Consider the following 25,828-nt stretch of genomic DNA (forward strand, 5'->3'; position numbering starts at 1 on the left):
CTTACACACACACACACACACACACACACACACACACACACACACACACACACACACGCACTCAAATGTGTGTAACGAACTGTAACATTTTTCCTGGACTTAACACTTAACACACACTCATCACTCATCTCAATCCATTCCACCACCATTCATTTATTTATTATTTATTATTCTCGACTGTACCACACTCTCAACTGCTGTTTTTTGCACATTTATCATTATCATTGTATTATACTGTTTACATGCTGTTTTTTGCACCTTTGACTGCTGCTGTATTTTTGCACTACATTGTTCTGTTTATACTCACTTCTGGGATATAGTTTTTATTTTGTATAGTTTTTACAGTTTTCTTGTACAGTACTGTATAATCAAGTATACAGTAGGTTTACTGGTCGGCGCTATATAGGGTTTTGTGTCTTGTCTTGTGTCGTCTGTCTGCACTGTCTGTCTGCACTGTTTGCACCAGGTTGCACTCGATGCACTTTATGTAACTTGTGTTGTAGCTCTATGTTGTTTTGTTTGTTGTTGTTTAGTGTAGCACCAGGGTTCTGGAGAAACGTTGTCTCGTTTTTACTGTGTACTGTGTACCACTGTATATAGTAGAAATGACAATAAAAGCCTCTTGACTTGACTTGACATCTTCTAAAGAAGTTCACAACCATACAAACTCTGCTTCAATAACCATCACAACACAATAAATTCATCTTTGTTTATTTTTGTAGATTTTAATCATTATTTATTTATAAGTGATTAGATGTATCTCTATATTCAGTAACACAAAACACATGATACATAAAAAAAAGTAAATTAATGCTATAATGCTGGACTCCATAAAATCTTTAATTCTGATGGAATTAAAGTGAAAGCCTGAACTTCTGTCATATCAATACATGCACTTGTAAACTCTTAAAATTGTTAAAAAAAAAATCTCAATTTGTGTGAGAGACAGTAAGATTGGAGGAACGTGTTGAAGACATTTCCATACTTAGAGGACACTTTGCATTGGCAGCACATGCTTCAGTGCTCTGGGAGTGTTTATAGCGCTGTGACTTTCACACTTCATGACTGAGAGCTGCTGCTACAGAAACTTCACCCACAGCTACCATGACTTTGATCCCCGTCTTCATCTGGACACTGATCCTCTGGACTCAAGTTCAGACACTGCTTCATATTTTATCTCTACAATGATGTGTTCATACAAATACACGTATTGTTTCTGTTCTAATGTTTCAGTTTCATGCTGCATTATTGTGTATTTTTACAGAATGCAGAGGTCAAGCAACAGTAACTCAGACTTCTGCAGTGAAATCTGTTCTTCCAGGAGAAACAGTCACTATCAACTGTAAAACCAGTCAGGCAGTGTATTATCACAGCTCATATGGCCACTTTTTGCACTGGTATCAGCAGAAAGCTGGAGAAGCTCCTAAACTCCTGATTAAACTTGCCAATCAGCTACAGTCAGGTTTTCCAGCTCGTTTCAGTGGCAGTGGATCTGGATCTGATTTTACTCTGACTATCAGTGGAGTCCAGAATGAAGATGCAGGAGATTATTACTGTCAGAGTGTTCACTGTCCTAGTAGCTGCGTTTTCACACAGTGATATAGAGTCGTACAAAAACCTCCCTCAGTCAGATAGTAGAGAAACTGCACTGCTGCAGCTGGGAGCGACTGCAGGTGCTGAGTTGGAGGATGTGATACGACACAATGACACTCTGTGGAGGAGAAGAACCACATCACACTAACTCACACCTCACATTAGAAATCTCTCGATGACCATCACACCACACTGTACACACTCCATCACACCACACTGTTCACACTCCATTACACCGCACTACACACACTCCATCACACCACACTGTACACACTCCATCACACCACACTACACACACTCCATCACACCACACTGTAAACACTCCATCACACTACACTGTACACATTATATAACACCACACTGCACGAAGCCCATCACACCACACAGTACACATTCCATCAAACCACACTGTACACACTCCATCACACCACACTACACACACTTTATCACACCACACAGTACACACTTTATCACACCGCACTGTACACACTAATTGTGTATGTTGTGCATCATCTATAATGTAAAGCAGTAAGGTTTATTGATTTAAAGGCTTTTATTAATAATTTAGAGTGGGACATTGTAGTGATACAAACAGGGTTGTTCACAGATACATCAAATGTATTTTAAAATAAAACACTAAATACTTTTACTTTAAAAGTATGTGAAAATAATCCACAAAATACAGAAGTCAGAAGACATATCAAAATAAACAACTGTATTTTTTTCTCAACAATTTTTTTAAAACGGACATCAAATTTCTTCACAAACCTTTCATTGGACGCCTATTTGAAAGCTGGCAGCCTAAACATTTCTTACCTTTAACACCTTCTTTTATATGTATACATTTTCTGTTCTGATCTCAACAAGTCTGGGCAAAATAGTGAGTAGGCACCAATCAGAGGCAGCATGTTTATGATGTCATCATATAGCTGTCTTACAAAGTATTTTACAATATTTTAAAACTGAAGTATTTTATATATTTTATATTTGAAATATGTATGTGAAATACATGTATCGTAAATACTGCTCATCCCTGCATACACAGACGTAACATATTTAGGTGATAATTAAATAATATGTGTAACTGTCTCCTTTCACTCAGTAGCACAGAGCAGTGAAATGAGAGGGAGATTTACATGAAGACGGCTGAATGATCCTCTTTCTCCCAAAATAGAGCACCACTTTCACCAGATGTTCAACTTCCTTCAGCCAAACTCACTGAAGCACAACACACAGCACTGAATGTACAGCTAAACACACTCTCTCATCACACTGATAATGACTACTAACTCTAATAAAACACACCCAATGTCCAAAATGAAGCTTTATTTCAGCAGAGCAAAACTACAGGAAGAGCAACAGGACAGTGAAGAGAGTAAAGACAGGAATATCAGCATTGTGTAGAATTGAAACTCTATTGTAGATGGATGTGTGAGCAGCTCAGTGTTTAATTCTATCTTGGAGCTGTTAGTCTTCACACTGGCTCTTTCTGAACGTGACCGGATGATTGACACAGTCATGGGAGACGGTACAGACAAACTCCTCCCCCTTTTCCCAGAGTGCTTTGCTGAGAGTCAGGGTGCTGCTGCGTGTGTAACCGTCCTTCTTCTGTTCTTCAGGGCTGGTCAGAACTCCTTCATTCACCACTGAGCCGTCCACTGTCCAGCTCACCGTCGCCCCCTGTGGAGAGTAGGCAGACAGCAGGCAGAGCAGTGTGGCCGGTCCCTTAGAGAGCTGCAGAGACGATGGATGGAGCAGAGACACGGCGGGCTTCACAGTGGGACCCTCTGTAGAACAGAAAACACAAAAACACACATTTACACAAAGATACACAACATTACTGCTTCTTCACATCACTGCAGTTCAGTAGAACTAATCAGCAGGAGAACATTTACGAGCTACTCGTTATATTGTGGAGCGACTCAGACTTCCATCAGCTTTATTCTGTTTTAGTCACTTTTTACTGATGTGTCATAGAAAGTGCTCCCTGTGTGATAGTAAGAAATGGATCTCATAACAGAAATGTTCACTATTTAACACAAACACAGCAACATTTTTCTGTATTTTCCATCAGCACAAAGACTTCAGAATAATGTACACAATACTGCAGATATGAACCAGTGAGCAGGTTTCCACTCACCAACACAAACACACTGGAGATTTATTACATGTTTAATATTCACTTGTTTTTTTTTTATACATTTTTACTACAGAACGTTAACGGTTAAAGTGTTTACAACTTATTATTGATATATATACACACATTATAATTAATCTGTATTATGTATAAAGTATTGAGTAAATAATTAAGTAAATAATATGTAAATATATATTTATATTGTATACATTTTAGTGTTTTAGAAGTAAAAGTGACTTACTGATGCTGAGTTTTGTTCCTCCACCAAAAGTGATCCACAGTGATACATTCTAATGAAACCGTCGTACAAAAACCTCTGTTACACTACAGTGAACACACGTGCAAGCACACACATACACACACACACACACACACACACACACATACACACACACACAGACACCTAACTCTGGAGCACAGTATACTGTATAAAATGCAGAAGTCTGGAGGAGAAATAACACCAAATGATAGTTTATTGATGAGATTTGTCTCTACAGTCAGTAAAAAAATTTACATGATACATAAAGACAGTAAAGAATAACGTTATAATGCTGGTCTCCTTAAAATATCCTCTGCAGTCAGTCTGAATCCTGATGGAATTAAAGTGAAAGCCTGAACTTTTGTCATTTCTATACATGCACTTGTAACCTCAATATTTTCCAAGAAATCTCCCATTGTGACTGAGTGTGAGAATGACAGTAAGATTGGGGGAATGTGGTAAAGATGTTTTCATACTCAGAGGACACTTTGCATTGGCAGCACATGCTTCAGTGCTCTGGGAGTGTTTATAGCGCTGTGACTTTCACACTTCATGACTGAGAGCTGCTGCTACAGAAACTTCACCCACAGCTACCATGACTTTGATCCCCGTCTTCATCTGGACACTGATCCTCTGGACTCAAGGTCAGACACTGCTTCATATTTTATCTCTACAATGATGTGTTCATACAAATACACGTATTGTTTCTGTTCTAATATTTCAGTTTCATGCTGCATTATTGTGTATTTTTACAGAATGCAGAGGTCAAGTCACAGTAACTCAGACTCCTGCAGTGAAATCTGTTCTTCCAGGAGAAACAGTCACTATCAACTGTAAAACCAGTCAGGCAGTGTATTATCACAGCTCATATGGCCACTTTTTGCACTGGTATCAGCAGAAAGCTGGAGAAGCTCCTAAACTCCTGATTAAATATGTGAATCAGCTACAGTCGGGTTTTCCAGCTCGTTTCAGTGGCAGTGGATCTGGATCTGATTTCACTCTGACCATCAGTGGAGTCCAGACTGAAGATGCAGGAGATTATTACTGTCAGAGTTACCACAGCATCTCTGGCTACTGGTTCACACAGTGATATAGAGTCGTACAAAAACCTCCCTCAGTCAGATAGTAGAGAAACTGCACTGCTGCAGCTGGGAGCGACTGCAGGTGCTGAGTTGGAGGATGTGATACGACACAATGACACTCTGTGGAGGAGAAGAACCACATCACACTAACTCACACCTCACATTAGAAATCTCTCGATGACCATCACACCACACTGTACACACTCCATCACACCACACTGTTCACACTCCATTACACCGCACTATACACACACTCCATCACACCACACTGTACACACTCCATCACACCACACTACACACACTCCATCACACCACACTGTAAACACTCCATCACACTACACTGTACACATTATATAACACCACACTGCACGAAGCCCATCACACCACACAGTACACATTCTATCAAACCACACTGTACACACTCCATCACACCACACTACACACACTTCATCACACCACACAGTACACACTTTATCACACCGCACTTTACACACTAATTGTGTATGTTGTGCATCATCTATAATGTAAAGCAGTAAGGTTTATTGATTTAAAGGCTTTTATTAATAATTTAGAGTGGGACATTGTAGTGATACAAACAGGGTTGTTCACAGATACATCAAATGTATTTTAAAATAAAACACTAAATACTTTTACTTTAAAAGTATGTGAAAATAATCCACAAAATACAGAAGTCAGAAGACATATCAAAATAAACAACTGTATTTTTTTCTCAACAATTTTTTTAAAACGGACATCAAATTTCTTCACAAACCTTTCATTGGACGCCTATTTGAAAGCTGGCAGCCTAAACATTTCTTACCTTTAACACCTTCTTTTATATGTATAAATTTTCTGTTCTGATCTCAACAAGTCTGGGCAAAATAGTGAGTAGGCACCAATCAGAGGCAGCATTTTTATGATGTCATCATATAGCTGTCTTACAAAGTATTTTACAGTATTTTAAAACTGAAGTATTTTATATATTTTATATTTGAAATATGTATGTGAAATACATGTATCGTAAATACTGCTCATCCCTGCATACACAGACGTAACATATTTAGGTGATAATTAAATAATATGTGTAACTGTCTCCTTTCACTCAGTAGCACAGAGCAGTGAAATGAGAGGGAGATTTACATGAAGACGGCTGAATGATCCTCTTTCTCCCAAAATAGAGCACCACTTTCACCAGATGTTCAACTTCCTTTACCCAAACTCACTGAAGCACAACACACAGCACTGAATGTACAGCTAAACACACTCTCTCATCACACTGATAATGACTACTAACTCTAATAAAACACACCCAATGTCCAAAATGAAGCTTTATTTCAGCAGAGCAAAACTACAGGAAGAGCAACAGGACAGTGAAGAGAGTAAAGACAGGAATATCAGCATTGTGTAGAATTGAAACTCTATTGTAGATGGATGTGTGAGCAGCTCAGTGTTTAATTCTATCTTGGAGCTGTTAGTCTTCACACTGGCTCTTTCTGAACGTGACCGGATGATTGACACAGTCATGGGAGACGGTACAGACAAACTCCTCCCCCTTTTCCCAGAGTGCTTTGCTGAGAGTCAGAGTGCTGCTGCGTGTGTAACCGTCCTTCTTCTGTTCTTCAGGGCTGGTTAGAACACCTTCATTCACCACTGAGCCGTCCACTGTCCAGCTCACTGTCGCCCCCTGTGGAGAGTAGGCAGACAGCAGGCAGAGCAGTGAGGCCGGTCCCTTAGAGAGCTGCAGAGACGATGGATGGAGCAGAGACACGGCGGGCTTCACAGTGGGACCCTCTGTAGAACAGAAAACACAAAAACACACATTTACACAAAGATACACAACATTACTGCTTCTTCACATCACTGCAGTCACGTAGAACTAATCAGCAGGAGAACATTTATGAGCTACTCGTTATATTGTGGAGCGACTCAGACTTCCATCAGCTTTATTCTGTTTTAGTCACTTCTTACTGATGTGTCATAGAAAGTGCTCCCTGTGTGATAGTAAGAAATGGATCTCATAACAAAAATGTTCACTGTTTAACACAAACATAGCAACATTTTTCTGTATTTTCCATCAGCACAAAGACTTCAGAATAATGTACACAATACTGCAGATATGAACCAGTGAGCAGGTTTCCACTCACCAACACAAACACACTGGAGATTTATTACATGTTCAATATTCACTTATTTTTTTTATAAATTTTTACTACAGAACATTAACGGTTAAAGTGTTTACAACTTATTATTGATGTATACACACATTATAATTAATCTGAATTATGTATAAAGTATTGAGTAAATAATTAAGTAAATAATATGTAAATATATATTTATATTATATTAACATTTTAGTGTTTTATAAGTAAAAGACACTTACTGATGCTGAGTTTTGTTCCTCCACCAAAAGTGTACCACAGTGATACATTTTAATGAAACCGTCGTACAAAAACCCCTGTTGCACTACAGTGAACACACGTGCAAGCACACACACACACACACACACACACACACACACACACACACACACACACACACACACACACACAGACACCTAAATCTGGAGCACAGTATACTGTACAAAATGCAGAAGTCTGGAGGAGAAATAACACCAAATGATAGATTAGTGAGGAGATTTGTCTCTACAGTCAGTAACAAAATTTACATGATACATAAAGACAGTAAAGAATAACGTTATAATGCTGGTCTCCTTAAAATATCCTCTGAAGTCAGTCTGAATCCTGATGGAATTAAAGTGAAAGCCTGAACTTCTGTCATTTCTCTACATGCACTTGTAACCTCAATATTTTCCAAGAAATCTCCCATTGTGACTGAGTGTGAGAATGACAGTAAGATTGGGGGAATGTGGTAAAGATGTTTCCATACTTAGAGGACACTTTGCATTGGCAGCACATGCTTCAGTGCTCTGGGAGTGTTTATAGCGCTGTGACTTTCACACTTCATGACTGAGAGCTGCTGCTACAGAAACTTCACCCACAGCTACCATGACTTTGATCCCCGTCTTCATCTGGACACTGATCGTCTGGACTCAAGGTCAGACACTGCTTCATATTTTATCTCTACAATGATGTGTTCATACAAATACACGTATTGTTTCTGTTCTAATATTTCAGTTTCATGCTGCATTATTGTGTATTTTTACAGAATGCAGAGGTCAAGCAACAGTAACTCAGACTCCTGCAGTGAAATCTGTTCTTCCAGGAGAAACAGTCACCATCAACTGTAAAACCAGTCAGGCAGTGTATTATCACAGCTCTTATGGCCACTATTTACACTGGTATCAGCAGAAAGCTGGAGAAGCTCCTAAACTCCTGATTAAACTTGCCAATCAGTTACAGTCGGGTTTTCCAGCTCGTTTCAGTGGCAGTGGATCTGGATCTGATTTCACTCTGACCATCAGTGGAGTCCAGACTGAAGATGCAGGAGATTATTACTGTCAGAGTTTACATTATATCAGTAGCACATGGCTGTTCACACAGTGATATAGAGTCATACAAAAACCTCCCTCAGTCAGATAGTAGAGAAACTGCACTGCTGCAGCTGGGAGCGACTGCAGGTGCTGAGTTGGAGGATGTGATACGACACAATGGCACAAAATTCACTGAACTTTTATTTGATCGTAGCTGTATTTAAATTACCCTAAGCACAGCATTTACAGAGGAGCCCAACTTTGTGTCCAGCTCAGTTTTCTATCATTTGTTTACAGCTCTCGGGTTGCACAAGCCAGTGCACTGTAAGTGCCGGTCCCAAGCCCATATAAACCGGGGTGGGTTGCATTAAGAAAGGCATCCAGTGTAAAACATGCCAAATTAAATATCTGAATCATGACTCAGATATTTATAATGGATCGGTTGAGGACTGGGTTACCATCGACTGTCACAGGTATTGTTAGCCAACAGGGAACCGGTGGAAATTGAGCTACAGTTTGTCGAAGGAGGTGAAGGAGAGGAGGAAGACGTCTACAGAGACAGTAGGAAAAGGAGAAGTGGAGGAGAGTGGAGGTTCGGGTGGGTACTTTAAATGTTGTTTCTATGTCTGGTAAAGGGAGAGAGGTAGCTGATATGATGTAGTGGAGAATGGCAAACATGTTGTGTGTTCTGGAGACCAAGTGCAAAGGGAGTAAGGCCAAGAACATTGAAGGGGGGTTTAAACTGTTCTGTCATGGTTTGGATTGCAAGAGAAATGGTGTAGGGGTGATTCTAAAGGAAGTGTGTAGTGGAAATGAAGAGATATTCTGATAGAGTGATGAATGTGAAGCTGGAACTTAAAGGGTGATGATAAATGTCATCAGTTCCTATGCTCCCTAAGTGCCAGATGGAGGATAAAAAAATCTCAAGTGAGTTAGATGAAGTGGTGGAGAGTGCACTTAGGAAAGAAAGATTAGTGATTTGGGCAGACTTTAATGGGCATGTTGTTGAAGGGAACAGAGGTGATGAGGAGGTATGGCCTTAAGGAGAGGAATGTGGTAGGGCAGATGGTGGTAGATTTTGCTGAAAGGATGGAAATAGCAGTGGTAAATACTTATTTTAAGAAAGAGGAGGAGCACAGGGTGATGTATAAAAGTGGAGGAAGGTGCACACAGGTGGACTATGTTCTATGTAGGAGATGCAACCTGAAGGATGTTGGAAACTGTAAGGTGTTGGCAGGGGACAGTGTAGAAAGCATCGGATGGTGGTCTGTAGGATAGATTTAGAGGTGAAGAAGAAGAGGAGGAGAGTAAAGACTGAAAGAAGAATAGGATGGTGGAAACTGGAGGAGGAAGACTGTAGTGTGAGGTTCAGGGAAGAGGTCAGACAGAGGCTTGTGGTGATGAAGAGGTGCTGGATGATTGGGAAACTACTGCAGAAGTGATAAGGGAGACAGCTAGAAAGGTACTTGATGTGACATCCTGAAATAGAAAGGAAGACAAAGAGACATGGTGGTGGAATGATGAAGTGCAGGAAAGCATAAGGAGAAAGAGGTTGGCAAAACAGGATTGGGATCGGCAGAAAGATGAGAAAAGTAGGCAGGAGTACAAGGAGCAGCAAGTAAAGAGGGATGTGGCAAAAGCCAAGGAAAAGGCATAAGAGGAGCTGTATGAGAGGTTGAACACTAAGGAAGAAGAAAATAATTTATACCGATTGGCCAGACAGAGAGACTAAGCTGGGAAGGATGTGCTACAATTTAGAGTAATAAAGGATGGGGATGAAAAATGTTGACTAGCGAGGAGAGTGTGTTGAAGAGATGAAGGGAGTATTTTGAGCAGCTGATGAATGAGGAAAATGAGAGAGGGAAGGTTGGATGGTGTGGAGATGGTGAAACAGGAAGTGGATAAGATTAAAGCATGGAAATGTTTAGGAGAGATGGCAGTGAAGTTTCTAACCAGATTGTTTAACAAGATTTTGGATGGTAAGAGGATGCCCGAGGAGTGTGCTGGTACCGATTTTTAGGAAAAAGTTAGGTGTGCAGACCTGCAGTAACTACAGGGAAATTAAGTTGATCAGTCACACCATGAAGTTATGGGAACGAGTTGTGGAAATCAGGCTGAGAGAAGAGGTGATCATCTGTGAGCAACAGTATGGTTTCATGCTGAGCAAGAGCACTACAGACACAATAATTGCTTTGAGAATGTTGATGGAGAAGTATAGAGAAGGTCAGTAGGAGTTGCATTTTGTGTTTGTGGATTTAGAGAAAGCGTACGACAGGGTGCAGAGAGAGGAGTTGTGGTATTATATGAGGAAGTCTGGTGTGTCAGAGAAGTATGTAAGGGTGGTGCAGGACATGTATGAGGACACTGTGACAGCAGTGAAGTGTGCAGTAGGAATGACAGACTTGTTCACGGTGGAAGTGGTACTGCATCTAGTATCGGCTCTGAGCCCTATCCTGTTTGCAGTAGTGATGGACCTGTTGATGGACAAGGTCAGACAGGAGTGTCCGTGGACTATGACGTTTGCAGATGAAATTGTTATTTGTGGTGAGATTAGGGAGCAGGTTTAGAAGAGTTTAGAGAGGTGGAGGTACATGCTGGATAGAAGGGGTATAAAAGTCAGTAGGGGTAAGACAGAGTGCATGTGTGTGAATGAGAGGGAGGGCAGTGGAGTGCTGCGGTTGCAGGGAGAAAAGGTAGAGAGGGTGGAGGAGTTCTGGCACCTGGGGTCAACAGTGCAAAGTAATGGAAAGTGTGTTAGAGAAGTGACAAAAAGAGTGCAGGCAGGGTGGAGTGAGTGGAGAAGAGTGATAGCAGGAGTGATTTGTGATAGAAGGGTATCTGCAAAAGGGAAAGGAAAAGTTTATAGGACAGTGGTGAGACCTGCTTTTAGAGACAGTGCTTTAGAGACAGTTGTTGAGATTTTTAATGGGAATAAAGAGGATGGACAGGATTAGAAATGAGTTTATTAGAGTGACCGCGCATGTAGGACGTTTTGTAAACAAGGTGAAGGAGGCGCGATTGAGATGGTTTGGACATGTGCAGAGGAGGAACATGGGAATATCGGTAAGAGAACGCTGATGATGGAGTTGCCAGGAAGGAGGAAAAGAGGAAGACCAAGGAGGAGGTTTATGGATGTGGTGAAGAAAGAGGCAGATGTAGAGGACATGGGGGTATGGAGATGGATGATCTGCTGTGGAAACCCCCTAATGGGAGAAGCCGGAAGAAGAAGAAGAAAAAGAAGGAGAAGAAGTTGTTTACAGCTCTGTGTCTATTATGCAAAGCACTAAACAACAAACACTAATGGTGTGTTGTGTCTCAACAGGAAGCAGAGTTAATATTATCACCAAGAAATTATTATTTTCTTATAAAACATACACCAATTTGCCAATGATAAACATTATTTTGTTTTGATTGGACACATTTTCTACCTGTTTATTGTCTCTTTTAAACTTTTTAAAGACACATGCTCATATGTAACAGTAATATACTCAATAAATCTTTCTTTCTCCCTGTCACCCCTTTACTTTCTTAACTTTGTGGCCACTTACAAAGTAATCATTCATTCGCTGTTGCATGTGTGCTTAGGAACCTGTAATAATGCGTATAGTTACGTACACCATCACTGTCTAAATGGCAGAGGAGGCGGAGTCACAGCTATTTATAATAATAATAATCTAAGCTTCACACCAAAAAGTAAACACGAATGTAAAACAAAAGCAGGTATAGTCAGTCAATTCCATTAATTATTATTTATAGACCCCCAGGGCCCTACTCTAATTTTCTCATAGAATTTGCAGATTTCATCACAAATGTAGCTACTTCTTTAGACAAAGCATTAATTATTGGTGACTGTAATATTCACTTTGATAATCAGGAAGACTCCTTAAGAGCAGCAGTTATGTCCATTCTAGATTCAGTTGGAATTAATCAAAATGTTTTAGAACCCACTCATAGTGGTGGACACACAAATCAAATCAAATCAAATCAAATCAAATTTTATTTGTCACATACACATACATACAGGGTACGACATGCAGTGAAATGCTTTTAACGACGGTCCGGCATAAGGGAATAAAATAGGGTAAAAAGGGGAATAAAAATATAAATATAATAACAAAATTTAAGAAAAATATAGTAAGAAAAAGAAGGCAGATAAATAAAGATATAAAGATATCTAAATATATATGTATATATACATACATATACATATATACCTATATATACACATACACAGAAAATGTTTATGGCAGTGTGCAGTTAACCAGTAAACAACAGTAAACAGTAAACAAGTTAGGCATGGTTTTTGATTGTCCATAAGTGTCCGTGTGCAGTAAGGTGTGGTGTAAAGTGTCCTTGTGCGGAATGGTGTGGTATAAAAAAGAATATAAGAAATATGAAATAAATATGAAAAAGAAAATGAAAATATGAAAAGTAAAGTGCACTGTGCTGTGCAAGTCCAGTGTATAATGTGCCGTAGCACGAAAAGTGTGATTGTGCAGGGGAAAAAAGGGTGATGATGGAGAGTGGGCCAGTTTTAGATCCTGGGTGTTTCCTGGTTTAAACACCGAATGGCCTGCGGAAGAAGCTCCTCCTCATTCTCTCTGTGTTCGCCTTCAGGGAGCGGAAGCGTTTCCCCGAACGCAACAGAGAAAAGAGTCCATTGTTGGGATGGCTGAGGTCCTTCACAATCTTCCTGGCTCTGGTCCGGCACCGCGTGCTGTAGATGTCCTGCAGGTCAGGGAGCTCGGTGTGGATGGTACGTTCAGCTGAGCGCACCACCCTCTGGAGGGCTCGTCTGTCCTGCATGGTGCTGTTCCCGAACCAGGAAGTGATGCTACCCGTCAGAACGCTCTCAATGGTGCAAGTGTAAAAAGTCTTAAGCACCTGAGAGGGTAGTTTAAAGTCCCTTAAGAGTCTCAGATGGTACAGACGCTGCCGGGCCTTCTTCACCAGGGTGTTGATGTGACAGGACCAAGACAGGTCCTGTGTGATGAACACCCAGGTACCGGAAACTGTCCACTCTTTCCACTGGAATCCCGCAGATGTTTAGCGGTTGGTATGACCGCTCCTGCTTCATGCTGAAGTCCACGATCAACTCCTTAGTCTTGCTGACGTTCAGGAGAAGGTTGTTCTCCTGGCACCATCTCTCCAGGTTTTTAACCTCCTGTAGGTAGGCCGTCTCGTTGTTGTTGGAGATCAGGCCCACCACAACAGTGTCGTCAGCAAACTTGATGATGGTTGTGGAGTTGGAAGTGGCCACACAGTCATATGTGTACAGTGTGTACAGCAGGGGGCTCAGAACACAACCCTGGGGAGCTCCAGTGCTGAGGGTGAGGGTGGATGAGGTGTGTTTTCCCACCCGTACAGCTTGTGGTCTGTCTGTCAGGAAGTTTGAGATCCATTGACACAGCGGCAGGCTGAGTCCCAGGACCTCCAACTTAGAGGTGAGTGTGGAGGGAATTATGGTGTTGAACGCTGAACTGTAGTCCACGAACAACATCTTTGTGTAATTCCCGTTTCTTTGGTCCAGGTGGCTGATAGTAGTGTGGAGAAGATGTGCAATTGCGTCCTCAGTCGAACGGTTCTGACGGTACGCAAACTGTAGTGGGTCCAGTGTGTCCGGTATTGAGGCAGTGATGAAGTCTCTGACCAGTCTCTCAAAGCACTTCATCACTACTGAGGTCAGAGCTACAGGGCGATAGTCATTTAGGCAGGCGGGCTGGGGTTTCTTCGGGACAGGGACAATAGTGGACTGTTTAAAACATGAGGGGACAACAGACTGTTCCAGAGAGAGGTTGAATATCTCAGTGAACACCAGTGCTAGCTGGTCAGCGCAGGCTTTCAGAACCCGACCTGTGATTCCATCTGGTCCTGCTGCCTTCCTGGTATTCACTCTCTTGAATGCCCTCCTCACGTCATGCTCCGAGATGGTGAATGTGTTTACCTCTCTGGCTCCCATTCTGGAAGATGGTGTTTTATAGTCCGTTATTGTCCTTAGTCCCTGCCACAGGCTCCTGAAGCCACCTTGTTGGAACTGTGACTACAGTTTCCTCCCGTAGCGCCGTTTTGCATCCTTCACCACTCTGCGAACACTGTAAGACGCAGCCTTGTATTCATCCATGTCCCCGGTGGCGAGCCCCGTGTTGTAGGCAGCGGAGCGGGATCTCAGAGCGTCGCGGATGGTTTTATCCACCCACGGCTTCTGGTTGGGAAACGTTCTGATAGTGTTTTTTTGCACCGTATCATCCGTTAGTTTCCCGATGAATCCCACAACCGCTTCCGTAAACATGTTGACGTCATTAGAGCTGCGCCGAAACATGTCCCAGTCTGCGTCATCCAAAGCGTCCTGCAGAGCGGCCACCGATTGGTCAGTCCAGCGCACGACCTCCCTCTGAACCGGAGCTTCCTGTTTTAGCCTTTGTTTGTAAACAGGCATGAGGAAGATGGCAGCATGGTCCGATTTCCCAAACGGTGGACGTGATTGTGCCTTGTAGCTGTTCTTAAATGTTGTGTAGCAGTGGTCCAGTGTTCTTTCGCCCCTGGTGGGCAGGTGATGTGCTGATAAAAGTTCGAGTGCGCGCTGAGGTTGGCACTGTTGAAATCTCCGACCACAATGAGCGCAGCGTCGATGCTGTGTTTGTTGTTGCGTTAATGACTCATGTAAGTCCCATACTGCAGTGTCCGTGTCCGCTTGAGGTGGAATATAAACGGCATTGACTATGACCGAGCTGAATTCCCGAGGTAGATAGAAGGGCCGACATTTGATGGTCAGTAGTTCCAGGTTTGGTGTGCAGGAGCGTGAAAGAGGAACAATGCTCGCGCTGTCGCACAAGTGTTTGTTCACCATCAGACACACACCACCTCCTCTTGACTTCCCCGACTCCAGTGTTCTGTCCATGCGGTAAACCGAGAAGAACTCGGCCAGCTGGATGGCGTGGTCCGGTACCGCTGGGTTCAGCCATGTCTCGGTGAAGCAGAGAAGGTTGCAGTCCTGAATGTCTCTCTGGAACTTGACCCTTGCCCTGAGGTCGTCGAGCTTGTTCTCCAGTGACTGGACGTTGGCTAACAGGATACTAGGTAAGGGAGCGCGGTGTGCGCGTGCCCTCAGCCTGTTCCTGACGCCGGCTCGTTTCCCTCGCGGACGCCGGTACGGGTCGCGTCCTTTGTTCACCCTCAGGATCTCTCTCGGCCAGCATGGGTCCGGGTTTAAAAGCGGCGAAAGGTGAGTGCATTGTACACCAATAGATATAAAAGTGTCTCTGTCATATCTAATGGTGTCCATCTTGTGTAAATGGAAATAAAACTAGTTAAATAAAAGTATAAAATAAACAAAAAAAGAAAAACCATAGCCGGAGCAGTCGTGACGGCAGCCGACCTCACCGGCGCCATCTTGATCACTCTTGATTTGTTATTAACATTTGGATAAAAATAAACAATTTACTCATAATACCACAGGCTAAAGCTATTTCAGATCATTACCTTATCTCTTTTAAAACCTGCCTCACTCATTGTATTAGTACCTCGCCACATTACCGTGTTAAGCGTACATTCACTTCAGCTACAGCAGCGAGTTTTATCAATAATCTTCCGGAACTGTTAATATGAATTAGATCTCCGTCTGACCCCGCAGAGCTCGACTTGGCCACTGAATACCTAGTATCAACGTCCTGTTACACTCTAGATGATGTAGCGCCCCTTAAAACCAAAATGATCACGGAGAAAAAATTAGCACAGTGGTATAACGATCATACGCACACGTTAAAACAGACCACTCGGAAATTAGAACGTAAATGGCGTCAAACCAAATTTACAGTCTTTCAAATAGCATGGAAATTAGCCTCCTAATTTATAGCAAATCTCTTAGTGCTACATATTGTTGGACACATTCTTTTATCCATTTATTGTCTCTTAATCTTTTAAAAGACACATGCCCATGTAACAATACTATACTTAATAATCCTTGTTTCTCTCTCCTAAGAGAAGAGCCTTGAAGAATACTTACACTGAGAGAAGATGGTACCAGTCGAGCAGTGCTGGAGGATCCCAGGCAGCATGGTGCAGTGTGAGATGTGATGAGGTCTCTGAGGCAAGAGGGTGCTGGTCCATTATTGGCCTTGTAGACAAGCACCAGTGATTTGAATCTGATATGTGCAGATATCCCGGAAGCCAGTGGAGTGAGCGCAGTTTCATTCAGTTTCACTGATTGTTGTTTCCCAGTCATTTATATTTTTCCCTTTAGAGTTGCTACAACACTGTGTTTAATTTCATTTTTGCCATGCAAACAGCTGAGAAATATTTCAATCATGCGACTAAAGGTAAAGCAATGTCAAGTTGCTCAATTAACCCAAAGGTTAAAAAAATATAATTAAACATATTGGAAATTACACCATTAATTTGTTCAAAGTTGTTGTTAGCAAGTAACTGTAGCAACAAAAAGCTGACTAAGTTGTTCAGGAAACTTCCTGCATGTTCAGAAACACAAGAGACTCAGTTTTGCAGGTCCTACATGTGTCCTGGCTGTTTGAACCGTGGGATTTATTTGATCTGTCGGTAGTGTGCAGTGAAACAGCTGGATCTGAGTGCCTTGGGAGCAGGATTCATTCGGTGAGTGCCCTCTAGTGGAATTCCATGGTAAAAGCAGGCAGAATCACTACTGACTCAAGGGACTCTGATCCATTTACTGAGTGATTTAGAAGGATTTGAATCCGTAAATGGATTTGGATTTCTTATCTTTACATCCAACGTCCACAAAATGAGGTCCAGACTAATACAAGCGGGAAACTAAAATACAAATTAGTGACTCAGAAAAAACTAGAGACATCTGCTGGTAAAATTGGAAAACACACTCAAACAAACAAACAAAAAATATATATACTTTTATCTCTGTAAAATTGCCTGGGGACAATGTCCATTGTTAAAAGTGCTATACAAATAAAACCGAATAGAATTAAAGATGAGGCAAACTAGGTTCTGTTCTCACTCACATTATTGCAGTTGTGACCAATTCCTCAACAACTCAGTTTTTCCAGCTTTTGTTAATCAGTTGATAAAAAATAAAAAGAGAGATTTAATAAAACATTTGTATCAGAAGGATATTTTTCTGCTTCACTTCACCAGTTTGTCAGACAGTTAAATTCACATACACATGGGAGGATTCTTAGGTACCAGAGCAGCAGCTTGTGCAGATGTTCAGTGTGATCATGAGGACAGAGGGAGGTGTGTTTCTTTTTTTTTTCTCAGACAAATTTAGATTCAGTTTCAGCTTTAAGAAACGCACACAAGGATTATCTCAGTGTTATTAAAGGTTTCGATGTTGGACTTGTTTTGTTAGATTTCATCCTAATTACTGTCAGTTGTTTAGAGGTTTCTATTCTACAGGCTATTGATATTTGTTAATACAAAGCAGAAAATTAAAGGCCACATGTAACACACAGTGAAGCAGAAGAAGCTGATGAGTAAAGTGTGTGAGCTCAGAGCTCTGAACTCTGCTCTGTGTTCACTGTACTCACCACAGGAGACTGATTGTTATTGAAGCCCTCACAGGTCACCAACTTGTTCCTTAATTGCTCCTGGTGGAGGCTCAGCTTGCTGCTCCAGCTGTAGAGGCCGTCCTCGTGCTGAATGACGGTTCTGCAGCTCTCCCCCGAGCTCCAGCTGCTCCCATCAATCTTCCAGCTCAGCCTTCAGTCCGAGTGGAAGCCCTTGCAGGCCACACGTGTGTTTTTCTCCTGCTGCAGCTCCACATTGGAGGGGGGCAGCACCGTCACACTGGGCTGAGTGACACCTACACACATACTGTATACATACAGTTCAGACAGTATTAGACATTGGTCAATCTCTGTCTTCATTTCAGCTAATTGTGTGTTTCACTACTCTATATATCTTACAGAGCAGAACTGATTCATATATACTTTTAGATTTTAGATCTAAAATTATTTCTGTTATTGTGGTTACTGCATGTGAAAATTAAATAATAGTGATAATCAATAATCGCAAACATCAACAGCATTTAATACACATACAGTCTCTAAGATTTAATTGTGAGTTTAATGTAACATATTACAGTAATATAACTTTCTTTCAGCTTCTCCCATTAGGGGTGGCTACAGCGGATCATCCGCATGTTTGATTTGGCACGTTTTTACGCTGGATGCCCTTCCTAACGCAACCCTCCCCATTTATCCGGGCTTGGGAACGGCACTAAGAGTGGCTGGGGTTGATTTCCTGACCGGGGATCGAATCCGGGCCGCAGCGGTGAGAGCGCGGCATCCTGACCACTAGACCACCAGGGGACCAGCATATTACAGTAATATACACAATGATATATCTTTGTATATTTTAAATTAAAAGAAGCTACTGGCACTATATATATATATATATATATATATATATATATATATATATATATATATATATATATATATATATATATATATGTCTTACCTAATAGCGAGGGGAAAATAAAAAACAAAGATTTTTAGATATGAAAATAACATTTGAGTAAATGATTTGGGGGAAAAAACATATACTTTCTGTTTTATATCAATAATCTGAACACACTCAATTGCAGTCATTGATCTAAATACACTTCATTTCAGTCATTAATCTAAACACACTCCATTTCAGTCCTTAGTAAACAGGGTACTTACGGCCCACAGTCAGTTTGGTTTCTCCACTAAAAGTGATCCACACTGATACAAACAGGTTCAGTGCCTGTACAACGTCTTATTACAAAACAGCTACACAACACCAACTTCTGTTCACATCAGCTGATCTCTACACACACTTTCTGCCTGCTTTTATTCCTTTTTACTGATTTTACAAATGTAAAAGCATTTTTTTCATAAATGATTAATCTCAGTCTAAACTGAGGATGCAGCCGAAAAGCCACAAAATGATGTAGATCTGCAGTTGTACAGCTTTATGCCGTAAATGCTGATTCAGGAAAGCAAATTTGCAATAGCTGACTGAATTTGTGGAAGTGAAGTAAGAACAATTCCTCCACTCCTTCTGTAGACTTATAAAAAGTTATGATATGATGAATTTCTACAAGAATTAAAAAATTTGAGTGCGTGTGTGTTTACTCACTGCCAACACTGAACTCATTAACATTCAGTACAAACAGCATCCAGTAAAAGTTTTAACTTCTTTCTTCATATTAGACCTAAATTTATTTTTACATAATATCTCCATTTAACCCCCAAAAAGCAGCAATTACACGATAACTAAGTAGTAGTCTAAAAATGACAGTAAGATTGGGGGAATGTGGTAAAGATGTTTCCATACTTAGAGGACACTTTGCATTAGCAGCACATGCTTCAGTGCTCTGGGAGTGTTTATAGCGCTGTGACTTTCACACTTCATGACTGAGAGCTGCTGCTACAGAAACTTCACCCACAGCTACCATGACTTTGATCCCCGTCTTCATCTGGACACTGATCCTCTGGACTCAAGGTCAGACACTGCTTCATATTTTATCTCTACAATGATGTGTTCATACAAATACACGTATTGTTTCTGTTCTAATATTTCAGTTTCATGCTGCATTATTGTGTATTTTTACAGAATGCAGAGGTCAAGCAACAGTAACTCAGACTCCTGCAGTGAAATCTGTTCTTCCAGGAGAAACAGTCAGCATCAACTGTAAAACCAATCAGGCAGTGTACAAGGATTCACATGGTGAACGCTTGGCCTGGTATCAGCAGAAACCTGGAGAAGCTCCTAAACTCCTGATTAAACTTGCCAATCAGCTACAGTCGGGTTTTCCAGCTCGCTTCAGTGGCAGTGGATCTGGATCTGATTTCACTCTGACCATCAGTGGAGTCCAGACTGAAGATGCAGGAGATTATTACTGTCAGAGTTACCATTATATCAGTAGCACATGGCTGTTCACACAGTGATATAGAGTCGTACAAAAACCTCCCTCAGTCAGATAGTAGAGAAACTGCACTGCTGCAGCTGGGAGCGACTGCAGGTGCTGAGTTACAAGATGTGATACGATGCAATGACACAACCTCAGTGAGCATTTGTATGACTTTAATTGTTGCTCCATTACATAGAGCACAGTGTAGATACAAAATGTTGAACTTTGTTCTGTGTAATTTCATCACAGCTCTACATTTGGTAGTACCACACTGTACACACTCCATCACACCACACTACACATTCCATCACACCACACTGTACACACTCCAACACACCACACTGTACACACTGTACACACTCCAACACACCACACTGTACACACTCCATCACACACTACACACTCCATCACACACACTGTACACACTCCATCACACCACACTGTACACACTGTACACCAACACACCACACACACACACACACTGTACACACTCCATCACACCACACTGTACACTCCAACACACCACACTGTACACACTCCAACACACCACACTGTACTCACTCCATCACACCACACTACACACTCAAACACACCACACTGTACACACTCCAACACACCACACTACACACTAAATCACACCACACTACACACACTCCATCACACCACACTGTACACCAACACACCACACTACACACTACATCACACCACACTGTACACACTCCATCACACCACACACTACACCCTCCATCACACCACACTACACACACTCCAAAGTAAAATAAAGTAAAGGAGTTTGGGCTCTGATTTGTACTTAAGTAAAAATTAGTCATTAGTACTACCTGTTTTAGTGTCACGCTGGTAACTGGACCTCATGTCACATTAATATTAGGGCTGTCAATCGATTCAAATATTAATTGTAATTAATCACATCATTGACAAGGTAACTCACGAATAACCACACATTTTTATCTGTTTTAAATTACCTTAAATCAATACTTTTCAAGTTTTTAATACTCTAATCATATGCAAATTTATGTTTATTATTAGTGAAACCATATACAACATGGAGCATGAAGACAAATATTTATGTAAATGTTTTAAAGTAATGATGGGATGATGGTTTCCACACGGACGGTTAATGCGGTGATACTGGAGAAACTGAACCTCTTTTAACTTTCATAGGGATTATATAATCAGAGAATATTCGGTGTGGTTTATTTAAAAGTAGACACGTCTGTGAGACAAATATAGACTGAGACTCAGGTTGTTTTATTTATGTGTCTGTGTAGAGAAATGACAGAAATGACAGAGAGCGCCCCCTGACTGTTTTCTTTATTTTACGAAAGCACAGCGTTTTGTTGTAATTATAAGTGTATATAAATTAAAGTAGACGCCTTACAGATTTGAATGATTTGTTGCTTTTATCTTTACAATCCAAAAAAAGACAAATTTACTTTCGTAATTTATGTTCATTTTGGAGTATAAAAAAACACTTGCTGGCGCATTTGTCGACCCCAAGGGTTATTTGGCCCAATGCAACTTTGTGTTGCATTGAATGTTTTCATTTTGCCTCTTTTATATTTATTTTGTTTATATTTAAAAAAAAATGTCAAACAGAAATGCATACTGCATTAATCACGCGTTAATAAAATTGCTGTTAACATGAATTTGTATTAACACGTTAATTTTTACAGCCCTAATTAATATATTAATACAAAATGAATTTTAATTTTGTTTGCTAATAAATGTATCCATTCTGAACATCCACCATAAAGAACACAAGCAGAGAAAAGATAATGAAGATCAGGTGATCATGAATGTGTCTGTTCTCAGTCATGTTTACATCACTGACTCCCTCTGTCTCATCCACGTTAACCCCAGACGTCTTGTTGCCTTCTGTCTTGCTCCTTGTTTTCTTTATAAACTAGCCTATGTCTGTGGTGTGTGAGAGCCAAGAAATGATACACCAGTGGAAGATTGAAAAAGCAATGATAGGAAAAAAGAGTGATACAGTGAAAATCAAATACATTAAATCAAATACATTAAAACTAAATTAGCTAGAGGGGTTTAAAATGTAGAAGATAAAAGTACAGATATTTGTGTAAAAATGTAATGAGTGAAAGTAAAAACGTCTGAAAAATAAGTAGTGAAGTAAAATATTGATACCAGAAAAACCTACTTAAGTACAGTAATGAATTATTTGTACTTCATTAGTTCCCACCTATGCACACACACACACACACACACACACACACACACACACACACACACACACACATTTGCATAAAAGCTCTGATTCCCAGAACAGTTAAACACTTTCAGCAGATGTTTCTGGTTCTTCATCCAAACTCACTGAAGCACAACACACAGCTCTGCACTCGACCTGCTGTAAAGGTGCAGTTCCAAATCACTAACAAAGACACTTCACTACTGAAAAAGGAGACATGATTTCCAGATTGAAGCTTTATTTCAGCACAGCTACACCACTGACACCACCTCAGACTGCTAAGCATGTGTTAAAGTGTACACTTGAATTCTAGTGGACTTCACAGCGGCTCTTTCGGAACGAGGTGATCTGAGTGGTGTCGTGGTGAGAGACGATACAGCCGAACACCTCGGCCTCTTCCCAGCGTTCTTTGCTGAGGGTCAGGGTGCTGCTGCGGCTGTAGACACCGTTCTTCTGATCTTCTGTGCTGGTCAGAACACCTTCGTTCACCTCGACACCGTCCACGGTCCAGCTCGGCAGCGCCCCCTGTGGAGAATAGTCAGAGAGCAGGCAGAGCAGAGGCCGAACCCTCAGAGGGCTGCAGAGAGGAGGGAGGGAGCAGCGACACGGAGGGCTTCACCATCGGTCCAGCTGGAGACAAAACACACACAAAAACACAAACACACATAATTATACTCATAATAATGTGAACTTTATCACACTGAACATGGTGATATTTGGTAATTCAATGTAACGGCTATAAAACAGATGCAGTAGTTTAAACAGGACACAATTCTGATAACGTCATCCAACTTAACTGCAGCTGAACAAAACAACCTCCACCTTTAGAACAACTTCAGAACAATACACACTGTGCTTCAATAATCATCACACCACAGTAAAGTCATCTTCATTTCATTTTCTAAATGAACTTATTAATGATTTATGACTTAGCATTAATGTGAAATCAACACTAAACCCTCATTGTTCCTGTTACACTGTTGCTCTAATTTCCACTGTGATGAATTTGAATAACAAAAAGAAAGAATTAAATCGAATAAAAGTAAACATTTCACATGAATTGAAAAAAAAGATGAAGTGACTCTTTGAATTGTACAAAATGACACAAAAGCAGAGACTTTCTAGAAGCAGCTCTCTCCTCTTCACATCACATTTCTCTATTTTATAGAAAAGATCTATTTATTTATAGAAGTGTCACTATCTATCTATCTATCTATTCATCTATCTATCTATCTATTCATCTATCTATCTATCTATCTATCTTTCTATCTATCTATCTATCTATCTATCTATCTATCTATCTATCTATCTATCTATCTATCTATCTATCTATCATTTTATTGTTTAAAAAAACTAATGAATCCATGAGATTTTAGTTAAAGTGAGCACTTACTTTTCATAATGAGTTTTGTTCCTCCACCAAAAGTGTTCCACAGTGATACATTCTAATGAAACCGTCGTACAAAAACCTCTGTTACACTACAATGAACCTAAACACACACACACACACACACACACACACTTCTTTGACTCTGAGCAAAGTGTACAGCACACACTGCAGAAGTCTGTAGGAGAAATAACACCAAATGTTGAATAAGTGATGAGATTTGTCTCTACAGTCAGTAACACAATAAACATGATACATAAATACAGTAAAGAATAATGCAATAATGCTGGTCTCCTCGAAATCTCCTCTGTAGTCATTTTAAATCCTGATGGAATTAAAGTGAAAGCCTGAACTTCTGTCATTTCCCTACATGCACATAGAATTATTATTTTCCAAGAAATCTCCCATTGTGACTGAGTGTGAGAATGACAGTAAGATTGGGGGAATGTGGTAAAGACGTTTCCATACTTAGAGGACACTTTGCATTGGCAGCACATGCTTCAGTGCTCTGGGAGTGTTTATAGCGCTGTGACTTTCACACTTCATGACTGAGAGCTGCTGCTACAGAAACTTCACCCACAGCTACCATGACTTTGATCCCCATCTTCATCTGGACACTGATCCTCTGGACTCAAGGTCAGATACTGCTTTATATTTTATCTCTACAATGATGTGTTCATACAAATACACGTATTGTTTCTGTTCTAATATTTCAGTTTCATGCTGCATTATTGTGTATTTTTACAGAATGCAGAGGTCAAGCAACAGTAACTCAGACTCCTGCAGTGAAATCTGTTCTTCCAGGAGAAACAGTCACCATCAACTGTAAAACCAGTCAGGCAGTGTACAAGGATTCACATGGTGAACGCTTGGCCTGGTATCAGCAGAAAGCTGGAGAAGCTCCTAAACTCCTAATTAAACTTGCCAATCAGTTACAGTCGGGTTTTCCAGCTCGCTTCAGTGGCAGTGGATCTGGATCTGATTTCACTCTGACCATCAGTGGAGTCCAGACTGAAGATGCAGGAGATTATTACTGTCAGAGTTACCATTCCATCTCAGGCTACTGGTTCACACAGTGATATAGAGTCGTACAAAAACCTCCCTCAGTCAGATAGTAGAGAAACTGCACTGCTGCAGCTGGGAGCGACTGCAGGTGCTGAGTTACAAGATTTGATACGATGCAATGACACAACCTCAGTGAGCATTTGTATGACTTTCATTGTTGCTCCATTACATAGAGCACAGTGTAGATACAAAATGTTAAACTTTGTTCTGTTTAATTTCATCACAGCTCTACATTTGCTACTACAAAGATGGTACAAATGTTGTTTGATGAAGCTCACGTCTTTTTCGCTGATTTACTGGCAGAAAATATCTATCAGTCTAGCTGTTTTATGTTCAACCTGCCAGAGACATTTTCTCATGAGCTCATGATCCTTTATTCAAATATATAATCAAATTATTCAGTGAAGCCACTTTGACCCTGACACTGCCAGTACACTACCATAATTTATGAATGTCTCTACACTACACACACTCCAACACACCACACTGTACACAATCCATCACACCACACTGTACACACTCCAACACAACACACTACACACACTTTATCACACCACACTACACACACTCATCACACCACACTGTACACACTCAATCACACCACACTGTACACACTTCAACACACCACACTGTACACACTTCAACACACCACACTGTACACACTCAAACACACCACACTGTACACACTCCATCACACCACACTACACACTCCATCACACCACACTGTACACAATCCATCACACCACACTGTACACACTCCAACACACCACACACACACACTTTAT

At 40.8% G+C, this 25,828-nt stretch overlaps 2 long non-coding RNA genes and 3 gene segments (V, D, J or C); 2 read left to right on the forward strand and 3 right to left on the reverse strand.

Moving 5' to 3' along the window:
• Positions 1-2,904: 2,904 nt before the first annotated feature.
• LOC124392047 lies at positions 2,905-4,405 on the reverse strand. The segment is given in 2 exon segments: positions 2,905-3,380; positions 4,372-4,405. Coding segments are annotated over 2 exon segments (354 nt in total).
• Positions 4,406-6,386: 1,981 nt separating this feature from the next.
• On the reverse strand, positions 6,387-8,011 carry LOC124391971. Its single transcript, XR_006927066.1, has 2 exons — positions 7,452-8,011; positions 6,387-6,862 (listed from the first exon to the last, which is right to left on the reverse strand). It is a non-coding gene; the product is annotated as an uncharacterized LOC124391971 (long non-coding RNA).
• A 50-nt stretch (positions 8,012-8,061) lies between these two features.
• LOC124391964 lies at positions 8,062-8,600 on the forward strand. The segment is given in 2 exon segments: positions 8,062-8,125; positions 8,237-8,600. Coding segments are annotated over 2 exon segments (387 nt in total).
• An 11,275-nt stretch (positions 8,601-19,875) lies between these two features.
• On the forward strand, positions 19,876-20,677 carry LOC124391943. The segment is given in 2 exon segments: positions 19,876-19,955; positions 20,067-20,677. Coding segments are annotated over 2 exon segments (384 nt in total).
• Positions 20,678-22,809: 2,132 nt separating this feature from the next.
• LOC124391972 lies at positions 22,810-24,378 on the reverse strand. The gene is made up of 2 exons (XR_006927067.1): positions 23,985-24,378; positions 22,810-23,221 (listed from the first exon to the last, which is right to left on the reverse strand). It is a non-coding gene; the product is annotated as an uncharacterized LOC124391972 (long non-coding RNA).
• Between the last annotated feature and the right edge of the window lie 1,450 nt (positions 24,379-25,828).

Source organism: Silurus meridionalis, chromosome 10 (assembly GCF_014805685.1).
Source record: "Silurus meridionalis isolate SWU-2019-XX chromosome 10, ASM1480568v1, whole genome shotgun sequence".
In the NCBI taxonomy this organism is placed as follows: Eukaryota; Metazoa; Chordata; class Actinopteri; order Siluriformes; family Siluridae; genus Silurus; species Silurus meridionalis.